Source organism: Euleptes europaea, chromosome 10, assembly GCF_029931775.1.
Source record: "Euleptes europaea isolate rEulEur1 chromosome 10, rEulEur1.hap1, whole genome shotgun sequence".
NCBI lineage: Eukaryota > Metazoa > Chordata > Lepidosauria > Squamata > Sphaerodactylidae > Euleptes > Euleptes europaea.
The window spans coordinates 77,938,619-77,965,129 of NC_079321.1; the positions used below are offsets into that span (position 1 = coordinate 77,938,619).

General features: G+C 46.6%; 1 protein-coding gene across 5 annotated transcripts in view; it reads right to left on the bottom strand.

Annotated features, from left to right (window-relative positions):
* The window catches only part of EPB41L2 (erythrocyte membrane protein band 4.1 like 2), a 112,911-nt gene that overhangs the window by 54,522 nt on the left and 31,878 nt on the right, over positions 1 to 26,511 (bottom strand). For all 5 annotated transcript variants that reach the window (XM_056856948.1, XM_056856947.1, XM_056856946.1 and 2 more), the window contains 6 exons: positions 13,960 to 14,035; positions 11,738 to 11,956; positions 10,103 to 10,190; positions 8,415 to 8,567; positions 6,103 to 6,200; positions 4,217 to 4,389 (listed from right to left, as the gene is read on the bottom strand). In XM_056856948.1, the coding sequence (XP_056712926.1) occupies positions 4,217 to 4,389; positions 6,103 to 6,200; positions 8,415 to 8,567; positions 10,103 to 10,190; positions 11,738 to 11,956; positions 13,960 to 14,035 (807 nt within the window). The remainder of the gene's footprint in view (positions 1 to 4,216; positions 4,390 to 6,102; positions 6,201 to 8,414; positions 8,568 to 10,102; positions 10,191 to 11,737; positions 11,957 to 13,959; positions 14,036 to 26,511) is intronic.

Here is a 26,511-nt window from a genome sequence, read left to right on the forward strand (position 1 = left end):
ATTCCAGAAGGTGGACAGGGAAACAAGGAGGTCTGCTATCTTAGATTTGATTCTCACAAACAGGGAAGAACTGGTCGATGAGGTTAAAGTAGTGGGCACCCTGGGTAGTAGTGACCACGTACTCTTGGAATTTACAATCTTGGGGAAAGGAAAACCTGTACGTAGTCAGACATATAGGTTGGCCTTTAGAAGAGCAAATTTTAACAAACTTAACCTTATGCTAGGTAGAATCCCATGGTCGGAAATACTTAAAAAGGGAGTTCAAGAAGGGTGGGCGTTTCTTAAAAATGAAATACTGAAGGTGCAATCCCAAACCATTCCTATTAGAAAGAAAAATGGGAGGAGCCTAAAGAGGTCAGGGTGGCTCCATAAACAGCTTTTTAAAGAGTTGAGAAATAAAAAAGACTCATTTAGGAAGTGGAAGAAGGGCCTTATAACCAAAGAGGAATATAAACAAATAACTAGTGCTTGTAGGGAGAGTGTTAGGAAAGCTAAAGCTCAGTATGAACTTAGGCTAGCGAGAGATGCTAAACGCAACAAAAAAGGGTTCTTTTCCTATGTACAGAGTAGGAGTAATAACAAAGACAAGATAAGCCCATTGTGTGGACCGGAAAGTGAAATTGTAACAGGAGATGAAGAGAGGGCAGAACTCCTCAATTCCTACTTTTCCTCAGTCTTTACTCGTGAGGGAAGTGGTGCTCAACATAAACAGAACATGTGATGAGGGAAGGGATTTGCAGCCTAGAATTGGCATTGGGGTAGTGCACAAACACCTGGTTTCTTTAAATGAAACAAAGTCCTCCGGGCCAGATGAATTGCATCCAAGCGTATTCAAAGAACTTGCAGATGTAATTTCTGAACCTCTGTCCATTATTTTTGAAAAGTCCTGGCAAACAGGTGAGGTACCAGAAGACTGGAGGCAGGCAAATGTTGTCCTCATCTTCAAGAAGGGGAAAAAGGAGGATCCAGGTAACTACCGACCCATCAGCTTGACTTCTATACCAGGAAAGGTGTTTGAACAAATCATCACAGTCCTTGAGCATTTAGAAAGGCTGGATCTGATCACTAAGAGCCAGCAAGGGTTTCTCAAGAATAAGTCATGTCAGACTAATCTTATTTCCTTTTTTGAGAAAGTTACTACCTTGCTGGATCAGGGGAATGCTGTAGACACAGTTTATCTAGATTTCAGTAAGGCTTTTGATAAGGTTCCACATAGTATTCTTGTTGACAAACTGGGAAAATGTGGTTTAGATCCTATTATTGTTAGGTGGATCTGCAACTGGTTGACAGATCGTACTCAAAAAGTGCTAGTTAATAGTTCCTCATCCACTTGGAGAAAAGTGACCAGTGGAGTTCCTCAGGGATCTGTGCTGGGCCCTGTGTTGTTCAACATCTTTATAAATGATTGGGATGAAGGAATAGAGGGGATGCTTATTAAGTTTGCAGATGATACTAAATTGGGAGGGGTAGCAAATACGGTAGAAGACAGAGCCAAGATGCAGGATGATCTTGACAGGCTGGAGAAGTGGGCTAAAACTAATAAAATGCACTTCAACAAAGACAAATGTAAAGTTCTGCATTTAGGTAGGAAAAATCAAATGCATAATTATAGGATGGGGGAGACTTGTCTGAGCAGTAGTGTGTGTGAAAAGGATCTTGGGTTCTTAGTAGACCAAACACTGAACATGAGTCAGCAGTGTGATGCGGTAGCTAAAAAGGCGAGTGCAGTCTTGGGCTGCATCAACAGAAGTATAGTGTCCAGATCATGCGAAGTGATGGTATCGCTTTACTCCGCTCTGGTTAGACCTCAACTAGAGTACTGTGTTCAGTTTTGGACACCACAATTTAAAAAAGATGTAGACACGCTGGAACGTGTCCAGAGGAGGGCAACAAAGATGGTGAGGGGTCTGGAGACCAAGTCCTTTGAGGAAAGGTTGAAGGAGCTGGGTATGTTTAGCCTGAAGAGGAGAAGACTGAGAGAGGATATGATAACCACCTTCAAGTACTTGAGGGGCTGTCATATTGAGGATGGTGCCGAGTTGTTTTCTGTTGCCCCAGAAGGTCGGACCAGAACCAACAGGTTGAAATTAAATCAAAAGAGTTTCCGTGTAGACATTAGGATGAATTTTCTAACAGTTAGAGCGGTTCCTCAGTGGAACAGGCTTCCTTGGGAGGTGGTAAGCTCTCCTTCCCTGGAGGTTTTTAAGAAGAGGTTAGATGGCCATCTGTCAGCAATGCTGATTCTTTGACCTTAGGCAGATGATGAGAGGGTCACTAGGTGTGGGGGGGAGGTAATTGTGAATTTTCTGCATTGTGCAGGGGGTTGGACTTGATGACCCTGGTGGTCCCTTCCAACTCTATGATTCTATGAAATATCTCTATTGTGAAGGAGTTCAAAATTTTATGGAATGGGAAAGAGATCTGTTAATTGCTTTAGCTCCTTTGTGATTTAGAAGAATGAGTTTGGTGTAAAGTCTATATTAGAGCCAGAAAGGTAAGTGAGACATGGGATAAGGTGGGAAAAGTTGAACAATGAAAAATGCATTTCTGGCATTCTCTATCCCTGATAAACTGCCATTTCAGGAGAGGTCCAGTTCAGACATCATGTTCTGTTATTGCCAACTAAAGGTGTCCAATAACCAGAATATGCTGTGGGGAACACTTCGATTCCTTCTCCAGTTTTTTTTTCCTAGAAAAAAATGCTTCAAAATGTCTAGAAAGTCACATCTCTGTGCTAGCCATAATTGCCTGATTCAGGTATGAGATCAAACTCTGGTTAAAGGAAACCAAAAAAACAGAGAAGCAAGTCAATATGCAAGCTAGTAGCTTACACCTCCTCTTCTAAAGATTATTATTGTGTGAGAGGTAATCAGAACTGCAGAGGGACACAGAGAGGCCGTGTCTGCACTTACCATTTGGGGCGCCAGCTTCCGCGGGCTTTCCTTGCATGTTCCCACTGCAACTCACCCGAAGGATTCCGAGGGCGTCTCTAGAGCGCAATTTCGCTGCGTTAAGCGTATCCGCTTATACGGCGAATTAAAAAAATTAAGCGCCCTCCACACCCGGTGCCTTACAATGGGAACATGCAAACTGTGTTCGATCCTCTTCCTGGTATCAGCCCACTTCCTGCTGCCAGCCAACCCCCGCACTCCCCCTGCCTCCCTTACTCACGCTGTACCAATTGCAGTCCTTGCTTGGAGCACTGACTGGGCATGCGTGGAGCGTGCCGGTCTGGGGATTTTCAAGTCCAGCGGAGAAAAGGAGGCGCGGTGGGAACAGGAATTTAAAGGCGTTGTGGATACTTGTGTACTGGATGCGTGTAATTTGCGAGCTAAGTTGCTAGTGCGTTAACGGGCAGAGAAAGGAAGAATGAGTACTGCAAGAAAAGATATTCATAGAACCTAACAAAAAGACATGTAAACATTATAAAATGTTTTACTATTGCCACTCCAGTTAGTACAGAATGCTGTGACCGGACTACTACTGAGTGCTAGGTGGAATATGCATACTGCTCCCAATCTCCGGATACTCTACCAATTACCAACCAGTTACCAGGTTCAATTAAAGGTTCTGTTGCCTACAAAACCTTAATGGCATTAGGCCCACGCACCTGTGGGACCACCTCTCCTGCTATGTTCAGCTGTGACTTCATCCATCAGAACAAAGCCTTCTGAAGGTGATACCCTGCAAAAAAGTAAAATTGGCAACTGCCAATTTACGCACATTCTGTGTGATACCTCCCACCTTATGGAACGGTGTGCCTGAGGCTATTAGCAATCATTTTGCAAAGTGTGCAAATCAGAGTTGTTCAGGAGGTAATCCTTGTAGAGCTATGGTGTAATGTATCAGCTTCGCAGCTGACCTCTGTTAGGGATAATGCGTTTCCCCCCCTCCATTTCTTCAATTTCAACGCCACTGCATTATGTTGCTTTACTAGGACTCTTTCCTGCCAGACTCAAAGGTTATCACATTTTGTAATCAGCTTGCTGACTGAATGAATAACTTTGTTTTAGTAGGAATCTCTGTTGTCAGATTCAAATGCTATCATTCAAATGTTGTAATTTGCTTACTGATTGACTGAACAGTTATCAAGTTATATAATTAAAATAACCAGAAGTAAGAGTGGGATGCTACTGAATAGCATTCCTACCTAACTCAAGTATTATAGGGTTGGTGCTTCAAGTAGCAAACAATAAGGGAATTGGTTTTGTCTTACCACCATCAAGACTCCTGGAGATACGTTTGCTTGAGGTGCGTTCAAAGTAAGGAGCAGGTCTGTCTATGAGGTTGCTAGCCTGGCGTGTCTGTGCTTGTGTACGTCCACTGTAATGGAACTTTGAACCCAATGTCAGGAACTTGGCCTTTGGAGGCTGTTCCGGCGATAACAGTCTTGAAACACAAGAACAAAGTCACCATATTCTGTTATTTCAATACTACAAAAAAATACCCACTATATTAAAGTAGACAGGATCTAAAACATTTTAAGAACCAATAAACTGTGCTACACACATAATCAGAGTATTATATTCAAAATGTATTTGGTATTGGTTTACTAACATTACTGGTTACAGCATACTGCTAACTGGTGACCTGGTCATTCATCTACAGTCTACACCCTGATTCTGAGTGTATTTTATGCCTGACATGCTTGGTCTAGAAATGCATAGATATGATATGGCTTCTGTTCGACTTCAATGGCTGTATGCCATGGACCATCCTGGTTTAGCGTAGGAAGATGTCTTCATTATCGCCCTCTGATCCAGCAGGGCCCTCAAGCCAGAAGGTTCCAGCATGGGCCGCCCACTGCCATATCCACCACGGTCTCCTCAAGGCCCCCCAGGAGCAGAGAAGGCAAAGGGCTGAGGTTGAACCAGGCTCAGGAATGTGTGTTTGGCAGCCTGAGGTCTCCCCTCCGCTGAGGGAATGCTGGAGGAAACTCCTCATCAGCAAAGGAGCTGACTCAGCTTGTGGAGAGGAGTTTGATGTGGGACCAGGCTCACCTGCAGGGAAACACCCTCTATAAGGCTGCAGTGAGGCTAGAGCCAGTGTGGTATCAACATGTCTGCAGGCTTGCTGAAAGCCCCACCAGTTGCCTGACCTGCTTGAGACTGATCCCAAATAGTCAGCTGGTGGACAGCTTAAGCTCCCATTTTACCCCTCGTCCATTCCCCTGACTAGAAATGAAGCAGACAGCACTGACATTTTGCGCACCAAAGCAGCACTGTTACAGCGCTTTCCAGATTACGTGGAGAGAGCTGGACCAGCAAGGAAAGTATAATCTATGAAGTCTTAACTTCAAAATTCAGACTTTTATACTGTCTTGACTCCTCATTGGCAAAGTTAACATTATATCATTGCACAGTAATGGTTTTTTGTCATTCCCAACTTTAGGAGGCTGCTATGGAAACTGAGGAGGACAATTTGTTCTACAGGCCAAGTATGATTGGAGGGGCTATTAGTATGGATGTGTATATCAGAGCTATTTAAGGCCCAGCACAAAAAAATCTCTGCACATGATCAGGTCACCTTTCCAGCAATGTTTCAGTATTCCTAGTCACTTCTTTGCTTGTCTGCACAGTTTTTCTTGCTGGTTACACATGGTTATTTCAAGGGTGCATAAACTCACAGTCTAAAACAATTTCAAGTTGCCTAATTTGAATTCTTTGAAAACAAGACAAAAGAAAATGCACACACAGCCATTCTCCTACAGAATTCTTCCTCACCCCAATGCTTTGAAAGGTTTTTAAAAAAAAATTGTGTATGCTTAACGGTAGCACATTGAGAGTTGAATTTAAAATACAAGGGAACAGGATACCCTAGAACAATGGGAGTAACTCAGAACATGTGTTTCTGTACATAGATTTTTTTAGGCCAAACTAGGCAATCATGTAAGACACATGAGCAGACTTTTGGTTTGTTTTTGTTTTTTAAACAATGCAATGCACAGGAAACCACAAATCTGATCATTGCAACAGTAGGGCTGAGAAAATGCTTAATCGGTCTAATACTTCTATGACCAGAATTTCCCCCCTAACCCTACTTTCCTCCCTGCAGGGGAAATATATGGGGACCTCATATACAATTAAAAATACAAACTTTTACCTATAAAAAGTATGATGCTCCACACAAACCTTCCATAATCTCTTCGCAGCCCGATGATTTGGCAGCTTGAACCCAATAGTACTCTCAAACTGTTCCAGCTGGAAAGATTTGATATACCAAAAGTTAACACGTTGTCTGAAAGTCATGCTATTGGCCTACCAGTTAAGATCTGCCTCTCAAGACCTGTTCTTTGTGCTTCTGCCTTCAGAGGTGAGGTGGGTGGCAACCAAAGACAGGGCGTTTTTAGTAGTGGCACATCTATTATGGAATGCCTTCCCCTTGAGGCTTGCCTGTCCCCCTACATTGCTTTCTTTCAAATGCCAGGCCAAACACTGCTGCCTACCAAGGCTTTGATTAAGGGGTTTATTTTTTAAAAAACACTATTTCAGTCTGGAAGCTTATTTTAAGCTGTCAATAGTCTGTTTTTATTGTCTATTATTTTATGCTGGGCTGGGATTTATGCTGGATTTTAATTAATATCTTTTAATATTTATTTTTATTATTTTAATATTGTAAGCTTTCTCAGGCAGGTTCATGGAATAGTGGCACAATTTTTTTCTAAATAAATAAAATACCAACTTTAAAAGTGCAAGTATTTTAATTAATGCAGCATACAGAACGCCTTACTTCTTAAGTCAAACTCAAAGGTTTGTGTATTTCTACAATAACTGTACCACCTGAATTACACATGGTAACTACTACTCTCCCTGGACAACAAGGAGATGTAGCAGTAACAATGTAATATTTTTGCAGCGTTTGTTACCTGATATAGTATTGGTTGTTTATTTTTTCCCCACATTCAAGCAGTTCTACAGGCAGAACCTTCATACTATTTCAAATATTTTCAAAAAACCATGTAATTATTGCACAAAGAGCATCTATTTTGCCCGCTGATCTTGCTGGATATCTGATGGCGAGGGCCGTCAGGGTCAACGCTTATTTGACTCAGTGCCAATAAATCAAGTAAGTGGTCACAACCCTTTCTCCACACCAAGTGTCTCCTCTCTCTCCGTTGATTCAGTCAGCCTGTAGGTAAATCTGGGAAATTTCCTGCACCCTCTGCATCGCTACATGGAAGTAGGCATCTTTCAGGTCTAGCACTGCAAACCACATGTGGCCTGAAAGTAGGGGTAAAACCTCTACTAAGGACAACATTCTAAATTTTCTAATGTGCATGAACTTATTAAGCGCCCTAAGGTCCAATATGGGATGTTTACCACCTCCCTTTTTGTCCACCAAAAAGTAGAATCATATAGAATCATAGAGTTGGAAGGGACCACCAGGGTCATCTAGTCCAACCCCATGCACAATGCAGGAAAATCACAACTGCCTCCCCCCCACACACCCAGTGTCCAGAAGATGGCCAAGATGCCCCCCCTCCCATGAACTGCCGAAGTTCATAGAATCAGCATTGCTGACAGATGGCCCTCTAGCCTCTGCTTAAAAACCTCCAGGGAAGGAGAGCTTACCACCTCCCGAGGAAGCCTGTTCCACTGAGGAACCGGTCTGTTAGAAAATTCTTCCTAATGTCTAGATGGAAATTATTTTGATTTAATTTTAACCCATTGGTTCTGGGGCAACAGAAAACAACTCGGCACCATACTCTATATGACAGCCCTTCAAGTACTTGAAGATGGTTATCATATCCCATCTCAGTCTTCTCCTTTTCAAGCTAAACATACCCAGCTCCTTCAACCTTTTTTCAAAGGACTTGGTCTCCAGACCCCTCACCATCTTTGTTGCCCTTCTCTGGACACGTTCCAGCTTATCTACATCCTTCTTAAATTGTGGTGCCCAAAACTGAACACAATACTCTAGGCGAGGTCTAACCAGAGCAGAGTTAAGCGATACCATCACTTCATGTGATCTGGACACTATACTTCTGTTAATGCAGCCCAAGACTGCATTTGCCTTTTTAGCTATCGCATCACACTGCTGTCTCATGTTCAGTGTTTGGTCTACTAAGACCCCAAGATCCTTTTCGCACACACTACTGCTCAGACAAATCTTCCCCATCCTATAATTATGCATTTGATTTTTCCTACCTAAATGCAGAACTTTACATTTATCTCTGTTGAAATGCATTTTATTAGTTCAAGCCCAATTCTCCAGCCTGTCAAGATCATCATGTATCCTGTATGTGGAGTAAAAACCGTATTGTGATCCAGAGGGAGGGCCAACCTGAATGGCAGCCTTTGCCAGGAGTCTCTCAACCTTCTTTATCAATTCAAGTGGGTCAATACCTCCATGCAGAGGCAGAGCAGTGTAAGTTGGAACTTCTAAGCTTTGCGTTCAGGCAGACAAATGCTTACCTCAGTTGGCCTAACTTTAATGTAGAAATTGCTGCGTTTATAAGAGATCTTCAAAATTTTGGGCCAGGCAAAACGGTTTATTCGGAGTCTGTCCTTGTAAATAAGCAACCCATTGGCACACACGCCAAGCATGATGTCCACACCTTCAGAATCCTATAAAGGTAATCGTAATAGTAATTTGTCATAGGAGTTCAGAAGCATTTATTTTACTCTTATTTATTTAAAATATTTATGTACCCACCTATCCGCTCAGGGAAAATTAGCAGAGCAACAAAATAAAAGGGAGGGCTTCAAGAGTAGAAGCAGAAATACCAACAAAAATGATGCTGAAATAACAAACATGAAATGAAACCACAACTGAAATTTAGAACAAGCACAAAAATTCTACCTATACTAAAGCTCTTGCACAAGCAGAAATACAAAAAGGGGGGGGGGAAATAACATGATAGCTGTTTACGCTAGGTGCAACTATTGTATTCCCACTTACATTTTCATTTGTGCAAGACATCGGGCAACCCTTTTCTAAGCAAGACAATATATACAGGTGAAAGCACTAGGTGTTGCACAACTGGAACTGCTTTAAGTCTGTTTATGCTTCTGCAATGTTTAATCCAAATCATTAAAAGTTTTGGAAATGCTATGACAACAGCCCCACACCTGGTGGAATCTTTCCCACTAAGAAACAGAGCAAGCAGTCTTACAAAACAGGCAGCCCTCTGGCAGAACTGGCTCCAGCAGTCTGAAAGGGAAGGAGGTACCTGACATCAGCTGGCAGTGGAGTACGTTGCATGCAAGCCTAACCCAAAGACTGAGTATGGTAGCTAAGGGTGAGGAGCTTGCCTTCTGGGAAGGACGGTCAACCTCCAGGTGAGGCCTGGAGATCTCCCAGAATTACAATTTATCTCCAGAGTATATAGATCAATTCCCCTGGAGAAAATGGCTGCTTTGGAGGGTGGACTCTATGGCATTGTACCCCACTGAGGTCCCTGTCCTTCCTAAACCTCACCCTTCAACGCTACTTCTGGGGTGATGGTGATTAACTGAGCATTCTGGATAATCAATTATCAGATCACAGATCGTTTACTATAATTCAATCATTTCTAGCAGGAATCTAGTGTGAGGCACTACAATTAGAACACACTACTGGAACCAAAATATCATTACAAATTGTGACTCTTCAAGTCGACCACTTGCACTATATATTTTATAACAAGAACAGCAAAATGATTGTTATGCCAGCAGCACAGAAAAAATGTAAAGCATTCTGCCAAGTAAACATACATTTTAATTTATATATGCTGAACTTTCAGAAAAATCTACTCACAGCCCACCCAGAAGTACTGCAAGTTACTTGATGTGCATGACTTGCATTCTTCCCTCTCATTCCAGCACCAGATTCAGTGTATTTACACAGAGGACATGGTTATCTCTGTTCTTTTATTACCTAGTAGTAGGTAATCACTATTTCCCCCTTCCCCAGCAACTGATGCTCTACCATCTAACTGAATGCAAAAAAAAAAAAAAAAAAAAAAACAATGGTGTGGAGGGACTACATTACATACTGGTGCCACTTTTCCATCCCAATACTAGCTTCTTTGTCTCACAAACATCATCCTAAGAATAGTGCAAAAGGAATTTTGGAGTACTTATGTCTAGCATATATCTCCTATAGAAGCAAAGGCCAATACCTTGGCATGATGTAAATCTACTCCATACATAGAAAGCCTTTTCGCATTTTCTAAGAACTGGGAATCTGCCTGTGCTGGTGTCAAGCCTCTGGAAGTATTGAAAGAAGAAATAAAAGTCAAAAGGGGAAAATCAGTATGTATGCCATCATAAGAAATGCCTTGTTGGACCAAAGCAAAGTCCATGTAGTCAAGGATTATTTTTCCAACAGTAGCAAGTCAGATATCTTTGAAAGGCACAACAGTAATGGCTATCCAGCTTATCCCAAGCATCTAGTACTAAGTAACAAGGTGCTTTAGTGTTCAATCCTGGCTAAGAGCTACTAATTCTGTGGGAAATCTCTTAACTCTTAAATCTCTTAAATCTCAATTTATGCTTAGAAATTGATTAGCAATACATAGTTAGATACAAATCTTAATAATACTAGAACATAGTCATACATATTCAGTAACTAATACAGAAACAGCTCAAAGATCCAAGTCCTTAGTATCTGACACATCTATACAATAAGGCAAGTAAGTCTCTTGAACCAACATAATTACCCATTCTTCCTAGACGAAGCTGCTTAAATGTTCAGATCTGCATTGTAAATGTTGCCATTTCTGGATGTCACAGGTGGGTGGCCGTAAGAAAAAGGGCCTTTTTCGTGGTCACACCTCACCTGCGGAATGCCAGGTTTAATGCTATCTTGATATCTCACGAGCCTTGTGCTCTGAGGAGGTATTTAATGATGTAATATATGTATTTATTATAGTTATTAGATTTATATCCCAAAATATGCAGGTACATAAATATTTTATTAAATAAGTAACAGAACAAGGATCTTGAAAGCTTGTTTCTATTACATCATGTGTTGGCAAACATCCAGCAGATGGCAAGCTTCTACTTTTATGGAAATCCTTACCTGGCATCTATCCTCTCATTTCCAAAAGATGCATAGGTGTTACCATAATATGCTCTCTGACATAATGCTTTGCTAGAGATTGCCTCTGGAACTTATCCATAAAGCCCTTGATGTGGAAACATGAATAAATTTCATGTCCTGTTATAGAACAAAGAAGAGCCCCGTGGCGCAGAGTGATAAGCTGCAGTACTGCAGTCCAAACCTGAGTTTGATCCCAACGGAAGTGCATAAAACCCACTGTGCATAAAACCCACTGACTATTACCTCTAAGTCAAAGTAAATTTTCTTTAAAAAAAACCTACGAAAATGCATTATAGTGCAATCCTATGCAGAGTTACAGCCCGTTGACCTCAATGGACTTAGAAGGGCCTAACTCTGCTTAGAACTGCACTGAAGATGCCTTGCAACCACAGTTACAAAAGTTCATCTTGACAGCAAATAATCACTTGCTGTTATTGTGTTTAAGTTCTATCTAAACCTCTCTATCCAAAGTGTTCATTGCTATTTTTATTGGCTAAATAAATGGACCCGCCTTTGGCTGACTTTTAAAAGAGAGGTCTACTGAGTCTTTAACAAAGAACAAGCTCTTTCAGTCCTAGCTTTCCCAAGTTTTCTAAATCCAGGGTGAAAAGAAATAGAAAAGGCATTCTAGCTATTAAGATTTCCACCCACTGTCCTCTACTACATGGTGCTAACAGGGGAAACATAACTCAGACCTCAAGAAGTAACATACCTGTGTGTGTTGTGCAACTCTACTACTTTCTCCTCCATCTCTTTTGTCTGGTTGGGTGCAAACTGGAATTCCGCAATGTAATCACTGTTGTGCTCCTCTGTATCATAGTCACCTAGTTCAGCTTGCAGAGTATATGAACCAAGCAGAGCATGAGTCACAAAAGAACATGGTAAGCGGCCAGAAGCAATATCCTGACGAAGCTGTAAGCACAGAAAGTACCTGAAAGAAAGAGGAGCTTTATGAGATATTAATATACCTTTGATGAATTGTTCTAGCACAAATATGCTTACTTTCAGGCCAAAAGTAAAAATGCACTTGGATATAGGCCGTTCTTATATTGTGTATTACTTTATATAATATTCAAGTCAGGATATAGAACAGCTTAAAAATGTTACGTTTAAATTATTTTAAAATATGGCTTTCAACCATTTGAAAATAAAATTTTCATATTATGAGAGGCTGACTGAATAAATAATACACTTGTGAAATAGCAAAGTAGAACAGGTTATTTATTTATTTAGGAATTTTTTATGCCACCTCTCCAGATATGCTTGAGGTGGTTGACAACAAAAGAATAGGCAATCTAAATTGTGCCTGGAAACAGATGTACAGCTGGTATGGAAACAAAACTATATCCTCTGCCTTGCATTTGGCAGTGTTCTTGCAACATCCTTTATTATTTAGCCGCATGTCAATGCATCATTCTTATGAAAAAACAAATCAGTGTTGCTACTGAATCTAATAAATTCCAAATACTGGCAAACTGAGACATAAGAAAGGAAGACAGTCTGCCAGCACTACTCTTCTAATTCACTTAATAATTTAAAATAATTTCAACTAAATACTTTAGCCATAAGAATAAAAGCCCCTGATCAAAGTCAAAAGGAGTTATTTCCTCGAAGTAGCAGTGGACAATACAGCGGTTCTAGCTCAAGATTCTCCAGACATGTATAGAAATACAGATATGAATCTGATCAAGGCAAATCACTGTGTGTGATATCTTAGCTCATGTCAAAATACATCTCATTTGTTGAAAGCATTTTAAAAAAAACAACCCAGGGTACATGTTCCTCATCCTTCATGCCCCATGTTGTCTGAAAAGTTATTTTTCAGGTGATCCTATTTTTTTTCTTTTCCCCTAAAACCTTTCCTCAATTATCAACAATACCGTATATACTCGCGTATAAGCCGAGTTTTTCAGCCCCAAAAAAGGGCTGAAAAAGCCGAACTCGGCTTATACGCGGGTCAATACGGTAGGGTAGGGGAGAAGGGGGGGAGGGAGGAGGGAGGAGGGAACTTACTGCCGCCGCCGCTGGGCGCGCGCCACTTCCTACTGCCGAGAGCAGCCTGGGGCGGCCTCCTGCGTCTGCAGGGAGGCTGCCCCGGCCCCCGCCCGGCCGCACCGCTGCTTCTCCCCGCCGAGAGCGGCCTCCTGCGGCTGCAGGGAGGCGGCCCCGGCCCTGCCGCCACTTCTCGCGGCCGAGAGCGGCCTGGGGCGGCCTCCTGCGGCTGCAGGGAGGTGGCCCTGGCCCCCGCCCAGCCGCGCCGCAGCTTCTCCCCGCCGACAGCGGCCTGGGGCGGCCTCCTGAGGCTGCAGGGAGGCTGCCCCAGCCCCTGCCCGGCCGCGCCGCTGCTTCTCCCCGCCGAGAGCGGCCTGGGGCGGCCTCCTGCGGCTGCAGGGAGGCTGCCCCGGCCCCTGCCGGGCTGCGCCACCGCCGCCGCCAGGCCCCGCAGCTTGCTGCCGGGAGCCCAGGTAAGCCTGTGGGGGGAGGGAGGGGTTATAAGCCGACTCTCGGCTTATACGCGGTTGCCTAATTTTTCCCCATTTTTGGGGAGAAATTAGGCACCTCGGCTTATACGCGGGTCGGCTTATACACGGGTATATACGGTAATCCATTAAATTCATCTAAAGAAGTCCTTTGCAATGCAGTTTTACTTGCTACTTTAACTTTCAGGCCCAAGAAAGATATCTTGGAATCCAGACTCAAGATATGTTACTGTTAAAACATAAATATTATAAATATAGGTTATGAACTAGTTGTGAAAATCTGTGCCTCTTGGTCATGATATCCTTCTCACTCCCAGGATTGAAATGCTTAAATGTTTTACAAGTTCAAGCCTTGATTCATATCCTTCTCAAGTGATGTAAAACTCCAGAGATTCTTCCACGATGTCAAAAATAAATACAATTCAGAAAAAAATACATATGATTGAAAACATACCGGGTAATGTCTTCTGTTAAAAGTGAAGGATCAGGTGGATAGAATTTCACATTAAAGGTGAATAGCCAGGGTAAATCTGCAATTGTAAAGTTTAATGAGAAAAGCATGAGCAATCATACTTAACTAAAGTTGTAGGGAAAGTACTATACAATGGGTAGAACCAGCACAAGAACCTTGAAAGATTCTCTGGTCTTCCTGGCTCTCCCCTCCCTCCAGCATCCATTTCCAACCCTGGGAAAATGTATTTGGGAGGGGGGGTGTCACAGGAATTGTATGAAATAATAGCCACACAGGTCAGGAAGCTGCTGTGGGGAGGGGGAAGGGACAATCAATCCATTTTGTGTCTTCTGTTATAGGAACTCTGCCTATACAAGAGACAGGAGAGATCTATTTTGCCCCCTTCCTCTTCCCCATGGAAACCTCATGGCTTTTAATCCATGTAGATCCCGTGAACCCAGCAATAAAGTTTCGTGCAGTCACCACCAAAATATTAAGGTACACATACTAATGAAGCAGTTAAAAATAATGGTTGCCTGTACCTTTAAGAAATGAATGCCCTCGAAGAGCCATTGTGGGGGTTGCTAAACAACAACATTACCAGCTTTCAAACCTTGGTTTCTGTCAGTAAAAGGCAGGGAGAGTGATCTTTCCAGGGCTATTCTAGCCTCCCAGACCACCCCTGCCCCACTTCCTCCTGCCTAGGAGCGAACACTAAATGGGGCTAGTCCCAGTGGCAACTATGGACTGCTTGCTATGCAATTTGTGCAACTCACCAAGGTACAACAGAGTCTAGCAGATGACTGGGTCCACGAGCAGTCTCCACACAACTTGTGCAATTCAGTCCAGCCTGGAAGTGGCCAACACACAACTTGCTACCAAATTACTTTTGCATCTTGGCCAGACTTTTCCCAGGGTGCAAGGCAGGAGAAAGGAGAGAAAGCTGAAAACCACTGTGTTGTAGTGGTTCGACTACTGGACTAGGATCTAAGAAACCCAGGTTAAATTTCCTACTCTACCATCAAATCTTGCTGGGTGACCTTGGGCCAGCCACTTCCACAGCCTAATAATCTATTACCTCACAGGGTTGGTGTGACGGAAAAGTGGAGGAGAAGAGAATTATGTAAACTGCTTTGGGTCCCCACTGAAGAGAATGGTGGGGTTTAAGTGAAGTAATAAATAATAAATGATGCAGTCATAAATAAATAAAGCTGAAGTCGGGGGGCAGGTAAAAGAAAGGTTGGTTGGTGAGTAGGAAGCAAGGAATGGGGAGAGGATAGGTGTGAGAGATCCCCCTCTCTGAGGTTGCTTCTCCAAATCAGTTGCTCAGACGTTGATACAGAAACAATAGATTTATTGAAGCCTTCAGGAGATGAGACAGGCACAGGTAGAAAGTTGCAAGTGAGGGGCTATACGGGTTTACAGAATATATTGACTCCAGGGCACTGGGGCACTGGGGTTCACACTTATTGTTATGGGAAGTTACAAGCTTGGCATAATACAAAACATCAGACGGATCCCAGGAAGTCTGGTGCGGCTATCACACTTCCAAGGCCGCACCGGCCTGAGGGAGTACTGGCAGGAAGAACAGCGGGGGGGAAGATACATGGGCCATCAGGCCTGGCGCCTGAGACCAGAAGGTGTGAACTGCTTTTACGAGTTCACTGATAACACCGCAGGTGATGGAAAGCAGAGACACAAAGACAGAGACCCTCACATTCTGCCCCCCTTAAGGCCCCCCTCCGAGAGGACGAGGCTTATCGGGATAAGCGAGGTGGAATTCTCGGACCAAGCGAGGAGCTGCCATGTGGGGTGCGGCCACCCATTCGTCATGAGCGGAGCCAAGGTTTTTCCAGCGAACAAAGTAAAACAGTTTCCCTTTCTTCCATTTGGAATCTAAAACCTTGGATATTTCCAAATGGGTATCCCCTCCTACTACGGTAGGAATCTCATGAGCGGGAGGGGGGTGGAACTGGGGAGCTGCTACATAAGGTTTGAGGAGGCTTATATGGAAGACTGGATGAACTCCCTTGAGAGTCTTAGGGAGACTCAGTTCCACGGTAACCTCGTTGATTACTCTGGTAATGGGGAAAGGTCCTACATAACGGTCGCTCAGTTTTTTGCAGGGGCGAAGAGAGCGGAGGTTTTTGGTGGACAGATAGACTTGCTCCCCCACCTTGAGTTCCCATCCCGGAGACCGGTGTTTGTCTGCTTGTTCCTTGTACTTGCTTTTTGCCCTTTCCAGATTTTTGAGCAACCATGGCCAGGTGGATTTAACCACCTGAATCCACTCCTGAAGATCAGGGGTAGACTGGAGCTCTGGCGAGACGGGGGCAGAACCGAAAGGGCCAAAATCCGTCCCGTATATAACTTGGAAGGGACTAAAGCCGGTAGAGGAATGAGGCGCATTGTTGTACGCATATTCGGCAAATGGCAGCAGGTCGACCCAGTCGTCCTGGTGGAAATTTACATAGCAACGCAAATAACATTCTACTACCGCATTTACTCGTTCCGTTTGACCATCCGTTTGGGGGTGATAGGCGGAAGAAAGGCCCTGTTCCTCCACTCCCATTAACTTTAGGAAAGCCCGCCAGAATTTGGCAACAAACTGGACCCCCCGGTCGGAGAGGACCTTCCTCGGGATCGAGTGTAGCCTGAGGACGTGCGTGATGAACAGTTTAGCTAAGCCCTGGGCTGAAGGAAGACCTGCACATGGAACGAAATGAACCTGTTTGGAAAAGAGGTCTGTGATAACCCAGAGAACCGTTTTCCCCCGACTTGGAGGTAGGTCGGTGATAAAATCCATGGCGATGACTTCCCAGGGACGGGAGGGGTTCTCAAGCGGTTTGAGAAGCCCCGGGGGTTTTCCCATCCGTTTCTTGGCTGTGGCGCAGGTGGGGCAGCTGCGCACATACAACTCTACATCAGATCTCATACCGGGCCACCAGAATTGCCTTCGAACCAGGTGAAGCGTTTTTATGAAACCAAAATGACCCGCTAGCCTGGCCCCATGTACAAGTCCCAATACTTCTTTGCGAAGGGAAGATGGGACATATAGTTTCCCCCCTTGCACCCACCAAGTGTTGGTTCGTTCCAAGCCAGTGGGGAGGAGATGGTGCTCCTCCTCCTGTAAGGAGGCGTCCCGGAGTCGCTGTTGGAATGCTTCCGGGATACCTTTGAGCGTAGGGGGGGTCTCCGGTTGGCGGGCTTGGGATCGGGTGGTGACGGCCAAGCCAGGGACTTCCCCTCGCTGTTCGGGAGTGAACAGGGAGTCGACGGGGCGATCGAAATCGTTGCGATACTGGGGAAGTCGTGACAAAGCATCAGCTAGGGCATTTTCTTTGCCAGGGACATGTTTGAGGGTGAACCGGAATTTTGCAAAAAATTGGGCCCACCGAATTTGTTTGGCATTGAGTTTTCTAGCTCCCTTGAGAGCCTCAAGATTCTTGTGATCTGTGCACACTTCGAACGGCAGCTCGGCCCCCTCTAAGAAGTGTCTCCATATGGTAAGGGCATGTTTGACCGCTGCTGCCTCCTTCTCCCAAATGGCCCAGTTGATTTCGGACTGGGAAAACTTCTTGGAGAAGTAGGCGCATGGCCTCAACCGTCCCCCCTCATCCCTCTGCAATAGGGCCCCGCCCATGGCTACATCCGAGGCATCCACCTGCACCACGAAGGGCTTGGTGCAATCCGGGTGAGCCAAAACGGGTTCGGATGAAAAAAGTAGCTTTAAACGTTCAAAAGCTTGCTGGCACTGGGGAGACCATTGCAGACGGGCTGAGGGGAGTGCGGCGCTAGCCCCCCTGTCCTTGGTACGCAACAGGGCAGTGAGGGGAAGCGCAACTTGGGCAAAGTTGGGAATGAAATTCCGGTAAAAGTTGGCAAACCCCAAAAACTGTTGAAGTTGGCGGCGGGTAGTGGGGGTTTCCCAGTCCCGCACCGCCTGGACCTTGGCGGGGTCCATTTCCAACCCTTGGTGGGAAATCACATACCCCAGAAATGTAATAGAAGGTTGGTGGAATTCACACTTGGACACCTTAGCATACAGTTTGTGCTCCCGCAGCCGCTGGAGCACTTCTCGCACTAGGCGCACATGTTCTTCCATGGTCTCAGAGTAAATAAGAATGTCATCGAGAAATACCACCACCCCCCGAAACAGTAAATCATGCAAAACTTCATTAATTAATTGCATAAAGACACTCGGAGCCCCCGAAAGTCCGAACGGCATGACCAGGTACTCAAACATCCCAAAACAACTGGAAAAGGCCGTTTTGGGTTCGTCTCCTTCTTTGATGCGAATGCGGTGGTAGGCTTCTACCAAGTCCAGTTTGGTGAAGATTCGGCCCTCCTTTAATTGTGCTAGAAGGTCAGGAATAAGAGGGAGGGGGTAAGCATTAGACTGGGTGACTGCGTTCAGTCTGCGAAAGTCAATACACAGTCTTAAATCTCCCGTCTTTTTCTTTACAAAGAAAGCTGGGGCTGAATAAGGAGCCTTGGAGGGGCGTATGAAACCCCTCGCCAGATTGACATCCAGATAGTCTCGCAATACAGTCTTTTCACTAGGGCTCATGGGGTAAACCTTTCCCTTAGACAGTTTGCCTTCCCCTACAATCTCGATGGCACAGTCCGTTTCTCTGTGGGGAGGCAGTTCGTCGCACTCTCTAACATCGAAAACATCAGTAAACTGCGAGTACTCAGAGGGTAATTGAGGAGAGACTGGGGCGGGGGACCCTACCAGTGCGGCGGCTGGAGTTCTGAGTACCCGTTCCTTGTCATGCAACCCACAGGGGTTTTCGGGGAAGGAAAGCACCCGTTTAACCCAATCAATGGAGGGATTGTGTCCCCTTAACCAGTTCATCCCTAACACCACAGGGGTTACAATAGGGGCGATGGTGAAATACAACCGTTCCCAATGTTCCCCCACGGACATAATCACGGCTGCAGTTCTGTGGGTCACAGGGCCCCGTTTAAAGTCACTCCCGTCCATTTGGGAAAAACGGAGGGGTCCCGGAAGCCGCTTGCGCCGGACACCCAACTTCTTGGCAGTTTCCTCATTTATCATGGTGCGGGCACACCCCGAGTCGACCAACGCGGGGACCCCTAACGGGGGACCCCCTTTGGGTAGGGACAGATGAACACGCACAAATACATTGTCCTCTTGGGCGCTTACCATCGGTGGAGCTCCTTGCACAACGATAGGGACGGTCTGCTGCGGAGCCCCCTCTACAGCAGACCGACGGCGTTTTTTGCCGGCTGTTCCCACTCTTCCTCCTCGCTGGAAGAGGGGGACGGGGTGGTGGCTTCCGGGGAGCCGTCCGAATCAAAGACGGTATTTGTAATCCGGGACCCCGATGGGACCGTAGAGTCGGATGCCCCATCCTGGGGGCGCGCGTGGAGAGCGGAGGGTGCGCCGGAGCGCCGGCTCAGTGGTCCACTTCTGCGGCGAGGCTGGCTGTCGGCGGCCGGTTTCGTCGGCTCGGCCTGGGTTTGGCGGGGGGGGGTCGGACGGCCTGAGCGAGAGGGGCATTGCGATGCAAAGTGACCCTTTCCCCCGCAGATCAGGCAGACGCCGGCCTCGAACCGCTTGCGGCGTTCCGCGGCCGAGAGACCCCCGCCACCCCCTTGCCGGAGTTCCCGGCCACGGTCACCTCGGGGCCTGGGGTCTCGCCCAAGCCGTTGCTTGGACAAGTTCAGGAGTTGTTTGCGATTCTCGATGTCAGCAGCATGGCGAACCCAACCTTCCACATCCGGGGGGTTCCCTTGCATGAAGGCCCAATGTTGGAGGTCTGGGTTGAGACCCTCCCTGAAACATTGTACCAAGGTAGCTTCACTCCAGTCCAGAATTCGGCTAGCCAGTGACTGGAACTCACTTGCATACTGCGCCACCGACTTAGTCCCTTGGCGCAGTTGCATCAGGGAGGCTTTAGCCCGCTCACCCAGAGTCGGGTCCTCAAAACGGTTTCGGAGTGCTACCATGAACTCGTCCAGGGTTCGCAGCACCGGCGAGCGGAGTTCATACTGCAACACCATCCAGGCAGCCGCCTCCCCTTGCAGTAAGGAAGCCACGTACTGCACCCGGGACTCCTCAGAAACGAAGGTTCGGCCTTGTTCCCGCATAAAAATGTCTACTTGGACCATAAAAAAGGTCAACTGGTCTCCCGACCCGTCATACGTGACTTTCAGGTCCCGACGGGCCGGGGGGGCAGGGGTTGCGGGCGGAACTACCGGCGCCCCGTCTGGGGGAGCACCGGCTGGAGGTTGCAACTTCAGCGCATCTAGGGTCGTGGCCATCTCACCCATTACGCGTTGCATGATCTCCATCTGCTCCTGCATAGCCCGGCGGTCTTCCTGCCACTGCTTTCGTTCTTCCTCCATGAGGGCCTCTTTGCGGGCCGGGTCCCCTTCGAGTCCCGTGCTGGGGAAGGCCAACCGGCGATCCTTCGCCGCAGTCCGCGAGAGCGACCAGCCCTTGGGAGAGTCCAGCCAATAAGTAAGCCCCCGGGGACGTCCGTCCCGATCTTGGTCGGGGGCGCGACCCTTCGGTTTCTTTGGCTTGGCTCCCTCCTCCTTCGGGTCCGGCTTCTCCGGCTCGTCCGGTTCCTTGGGGGCATCGGGGTTAGGGGTGGTGTCCTCGTCGGCTGACATTCTGTCCAAAGCGGTACAGCTGCAGTCCGAGAGGCAAGGACTTGCAACTTAATGTGAGAGATCCCCCTCTCTGAGGTTGCTTCTCCAAATCAGTTGCTCAGACGTTGATACAGAAACAATAGATTTATTGAAGCCTTCAGGAGATGAGACAGGCACAGGTAGAAAGTTGCAAGTGAGGGGCTATACGGGTTTACAGAATATATTGACTCCAGGGCACTGGGGCACTGGGGTTCACACTTATTGTTATGGGAAGTTACAAGCTTGGCATAATACAAAACATCAGACGGATCCCAGGAAGTCTGGTGCGGCTATCACACTTCCAAGGCCGCACCGGCCTGAGGGAGTACTGGCAGGAAGAACAGCGGGGGGGAAGATACATGGGCCATCAGGCCTGGCGCCTGAGACCAGAAGGTGTGAACTGCTTTTACGAGTTCACTGATAACACCGCAGGTGATGGAAAGCAGAGACACAAAGACAGAGACCCTCACAATAGGGTGGCTGCCACAAGGAAAGAGGAAACAGTGTGGGGAGTGGGATACAAATTAAAACTCTTATCCCTGAAAGTCTGAGAATTCCCTGCTTCGAATTCTTATGCTTATAAACATTGGCTTGTGCCTCTGTTGGTCAGAAGCCAGAGTCGCCGCCAACTAAGACTTTCATAGGACAAAGCACAGCACTTCATGGCCCTACCACTTTCTTTCTTATTCATGACTGCAAGTAGTAATTTATGCAAATTTGCACAAAGGTTGAAGAATTTTATTTTTCCTCTAGTTCCTTATGTCAACCAGGAAAATATCACAGAATCATGGAGTTGGAAGGGACTTCCAGGGTCATCTAGTCCAACCTCCTGCACAATGCAGGAAATTCACAACTACCTCCCCCCCCCCACACACACACACACCACCAGTGACACCTTCTCCATGCCCAAGATAGCCAAAAAAATCCTCCAGGATCTCTGGCCAATCTGGCCTGGAGGAAAACTGCTTCCTGACCAGAAAGTGGCAATCAGCATTACCCTGGGCATGTAAGAAAGGGCCACGAGGGCCAAACACTGACACAACCTTTCCTGCTCTCCCTCTCATGATCTGCCTAAGATCATCCCTAGAGTTCTTTTAGAGAAAATGAAAATAACAACCTGAGAAATCAGCAGTGGCTGAACATGGACTGACCCAAACCGGACACAGGGTCTTATTCCAAGACACTGAAATACTGGAAAATTCTACCAACTATTTTGTCAGATTGCACAGAGAAGCCATTGAAATTCATAATCAGCAGCACAACTTTAACAGGAAAGAAGAGAGTTTAAGAATGAATAAGGCTTGGCTTCCTGTCCTGAAAACCTCCAGACTAACAAAGACTACAGTCCACAATAGCCATGCGGATTAGCTTTGGACTCCACATGTTAACAGATCATTTCAGGATACAATGGTTCCATATTAATATACCACACCCTCATTAGCACATTATCTTGATACTTACAGGACAATGATTAGCACATTACCTTTGATACTTTTTGCAGGACAATGACTCAGCTCAAACCCAACCCCCTTCTGACTATATATTACTCTTCCTACACACTTAACACTGAGAGACACTGTCCTTCAGATGCCTGCCACAGCTGCTGGCGAAATGTCAGAAAAGAAAATACCAAGACCACGGTCACACAGCCCAGATAACCTACAAGAACCAATGAACTCTGACCGTGAAAGCCTTCGACAATATAATGAATATCGTGTGAGATGGAGTGGCTCAGAAATATTTTTACTTTTTGTAGGGCATCATTTATTTATTTCTTAAAAGTGTGTTTTATTCCAATATTATACTAAAACAAAAGGACCTCATAAAAGCAAGTATGGGGCCTGAGAACAGATGGTCAAGAATGAATCCTGCTACTTCCCATCCTCAGTTAGGCATAGCTCACTAGAAGGGGTGTGTTGCCATTTGTCAGATGATGCACCACATATTGATCCTGCCACGAGGATACTGAAGAAGTTTGTGCAAAGGATATATTGCCCAAGTTTAAGAGGAAGATGTGCATAAAGGCAATGTATTTTTCTATCTTTAAGTGTGGCTAAAATGGTACTAACTCTCCCAAGGTCTTATGTCTAGGAGATTTTTAAAAAATAAATATCAAGCATATTTTGTGAATGCCACAAACATCTTTTTTTCATAAAACTATTCTTCCTGTTCTTCATGAACTGTTTATTTGTTGGATGCATGAAGGTGCCCTATATTGGGTCAGTCTGTTAAAGTCAGTGTTGTTGACTTTGAACGCTAGCATCTCTCTTAAGTGTGAGGTACAGGTATTTCACATTGATACTGCCTGAATGTACTCCAGTAGCTCTTAGAATTGTGAAATGAACTCAGAGAAGATGTGAAAAGCAGTTTACTAGGTTGATACCTGCACACATAGTATTTGAGAGACTTATACTAACCAGTATTCCAACAAGAACCTATTATACCAGATGTTTGAGTAATTGAGAATAGAATTTACAACATATACACATGCCTGGTTGGGTTTGAACTGTTTGTGTTTGTATTTGTATTTATTAATGTATTTCTGTAAATGTGTGCAGGTTTACAAAGGGTTTTAATTAACCACTGATGAAGGCCCCATAGGCCGAAATGCGTTTGGTATGTGGTTATAGTTGTAGGGCTGGCCGCTTCAGGGGGAACCACTTTCTTCTCTTCAGAGAGCTGGAAGGGTTGAGCCAAGGGAGCCTCCTCGGCCTCAGACCATTCTGAGGGAGAGTTTGAGTCACCCTCTCCCTCAGAAGACGCCAGGGCCACACTGCTGTCGGTCTCCAGCGACAGGACCTCTGACTCTCCTCCTCTTCGGCCTCAGCTCCCTTGGCTGGTTTTATCTCCCTCCCTCCGTCCCCGCCCCCCTTTGCGCTGCCCCGCCTCTCGGCCAGGGCCAATCAGCCTCCCCTTTCCCCGGTGGCTCAGGACGCAGCCCCTGCAAGGTGCCTGCGCGGCCGCGCCCGAGTCAGGCCTGCCCACCTCTCCGCTGATCTGCAGCTCTACAGCTGAGCGTCGGAGCCGCGCTGCCGCACCCTCGCGCCCTGCCGCCTCTGCGCCGCTCCCCTGCACACTTCGTGTTGTTTCCTCCCGGGGCGGGGCTGCCCAACTCTCCTGCGCCGCTCAAGGTCGGCGCCGCACCTGGCTCCTGCCCGTCTGAACAGCTGATTCGTTTTGAATAGCTGATTTCTGGGGTTGCATGACCCACGTGGGTTCGGGGCTGCGGTGAGGGGGAAGAGTATAAAATAACTTATCTTGTCTGCAAGCAAAGTGTAACTCAAGGGAGGTGATTTTGTTCCTTTGCCCCTCCTCACTGAGGCCCTGAAAAACCCATATGGCTGTTAGGACTCTCATCCCCAGGAACCAACTTTTTGGGGTGAGATGGAATTGATGGGGGGAGGAGAATACAGCAAATATTTGACAATGCTTTCTGCTTAACAGATCGCTGGTTGAAATCCAATACATACAACAGTGCTTCTGTCCACTACAGATAAATATGATCAACACAGTTTCTAACTGCACATTCCTAAGGTTTCTGGCCGAAACCTCTTAGGAGGCGGCGTGACCTCGCCGCCAGCGTAAGTGTGTGTAATCACTGATTTACACGCACTTACGCTGGTGGCTGAGCACCACAGGACTGCGCCTCGCTCCTCTGCCAGTGTGGCCTCTCTGTGGCGCAGGCCACAGCGTAGAGTGGCCGCGCAGGTGCAGGGGGTGTTCCAGGGGAGGGGCAGGGGGAGGAGCCGGTTAGGTGGCTTCCTATCCTGGTTCGGCCCGGTATGCCGGTGCCGGGAACCACAGTGCTGAGCCTGCTTTTTAGCAGGCGCAGCCTCACTGTTCCCTATGGGGAGAAAGGCCCCGGTTAAACAGAAAAAAGCCGCAAAACTTCTTTTTAAAAAAAGAAACGGCTTAGGAGGAGGCACAGCTGTGCATCTTCCCTGCCGTCTCCGTACGCAGTCAACTCGGAATGGGCTGATAATCAATAACTAGTCTTATGGCTGGAGCAGAAGTATACTACTACTCATGAATCAGCAAGATCAGTTTTCTTCTATAGAATCATAGAATCACAGAGCTGGAAGGGACCACCAGAGTCATCTAGTCCAACCCCCTGCACAATGCAGGAAATCCACAACAAACTCTGCCCCACCAGTGACCCCTACACCATGCCCAGAAGATGGCCATGATGCCCTTCCTCTCATCATCTGCTTAAGGTCATAGAATCAATAGTCAAGAGAGGCAACCTCAATAGTCAAGAGAGCCAAATATCAACAGTACAACCATTGAGATTTCTTTTGAGAGCCAAATTTCTTAAACTTAAACTATATAGGTAGGTACACCGTTTATTAACTTAATAAACTTTAATTAAAGTTTTAAGTCTTAATTAAACTATAGGTACACTGAATAAAACTTTATATCATACTTAATAATGATCTTATTTATTGATAAAAATTAAATTGTAAGTAAGGTATCCATAAAATTAAATCATGACAATGACTGACAAACACTTAATGTGAACAATGGCCTTGCATCTCCTTGGAAAGTTTGGGTAAATCAGGTCTGTATGTTGTTGTTTTTAATTTTAGGCATGATTCCAGGTTCTCATCAATAAGATGACTTCTCAATTTACTCTTGATAAGGTTCATGCTTGAAAAAGATTGTTTGCATGAATATGTAGAACTGAAAAGGGAAAGAACAGCAAACGCTAGTAGAGGGAGAGAGAGCGGAGGAATGGAGAAAGGAAGGAAGGAACTGGGAAAGGAAAGAAGGAAGAAAGAAAGGGGGAGGGATGGAGAAAGAAAGAGGAAGGAAGGAAGGAACTGGGAAAGGAAAGAGAAGGAAGGAACTGGGGAAGAAAGGATGAAAGGGAGGGAGGGAGGGAGGGAGGGAGGGAGGGAGGAAGGAAGGAAGGAAGGAAGGAAGGAAGGGAGGGAGGGAGGGAGAGAGGGAGGGAGGGAGGGAAGGAAGGAAGGAAGGAAGGAAGGAAGGAAGGAAGGAAGGAAGGAAGAGTGGGGGGAGGGACAGAGAGAAAGAAAGAGGAAGGAAGGAACTGGGAAAGGAAAGAGAAGGAAGGAACTGGAGAAGAAAGGATGAAAGGGAGGAAGGATAGAAGGAAGGAAGAGTGGGGGAGGGACAGAAAGAAAGGAACTGGGAAAGGAAAGAGAAGGAAGGAACTGGGGAAGAAAGGCAGCCTGGAGCTGGACTTTTGGGAGCCGCCTGAGGGTGACGAGGAGGAAGGCGGCGAGGAGGAGAGTTTACCCCTTCCAAGTGGGCCGGTGATTAAGGCGCGAAATCCGCCCCCGCCCTGGAAGTTCCCCCACAAGATCCCGGCCGGGCAAGACGCGGCCTGCGTGGGGGGCGGGAAGGCGATGCGCCGGACTGGCTCCAAAATCTCAGTCTGAGGCGCGGGGAGGGCGAAGCGAGCTCGGTCCTGGCCCAGGAAGCATTGTCGCCTTCCCCGCCCGGGGCCAGGCGGAGCCAACAGGAGGAGGAGGAGGTGGGGGGATGAGAGGTCGCCCAGCTCCGGTCGCCCATAGAGACAGAGGAGGGAAGGCAGCGGCGGCCGAAACGAGGACCGGACAGCCACGCCTCACTCCTCACGGTGGAGAGAAGGAAGGAGGAGAGAAGGAGGGAGGAGCCCCCTCTCTGCCAAACCAAGGCGCGCAGCCAGGTGGCAAGAAAAGACGGGGGGTGGCAGCTAAGGGACTCTTGTCGTTCTCCGGCCGCCGCCGCAATGGTGGGAGGCGGGCAGGGCGCTGGGGCGAGAAGGAGGAAGGGCCACTCCTTCCTCTCTCGGAGACCCTCCCGCTGCTTCGGCCGGCCTAGGGCGCTGCTTCCGCACGTAGGAAGAGCTGCACTCAGGGGCTCAAAGAGCCACTTGAGGCTCGGGAG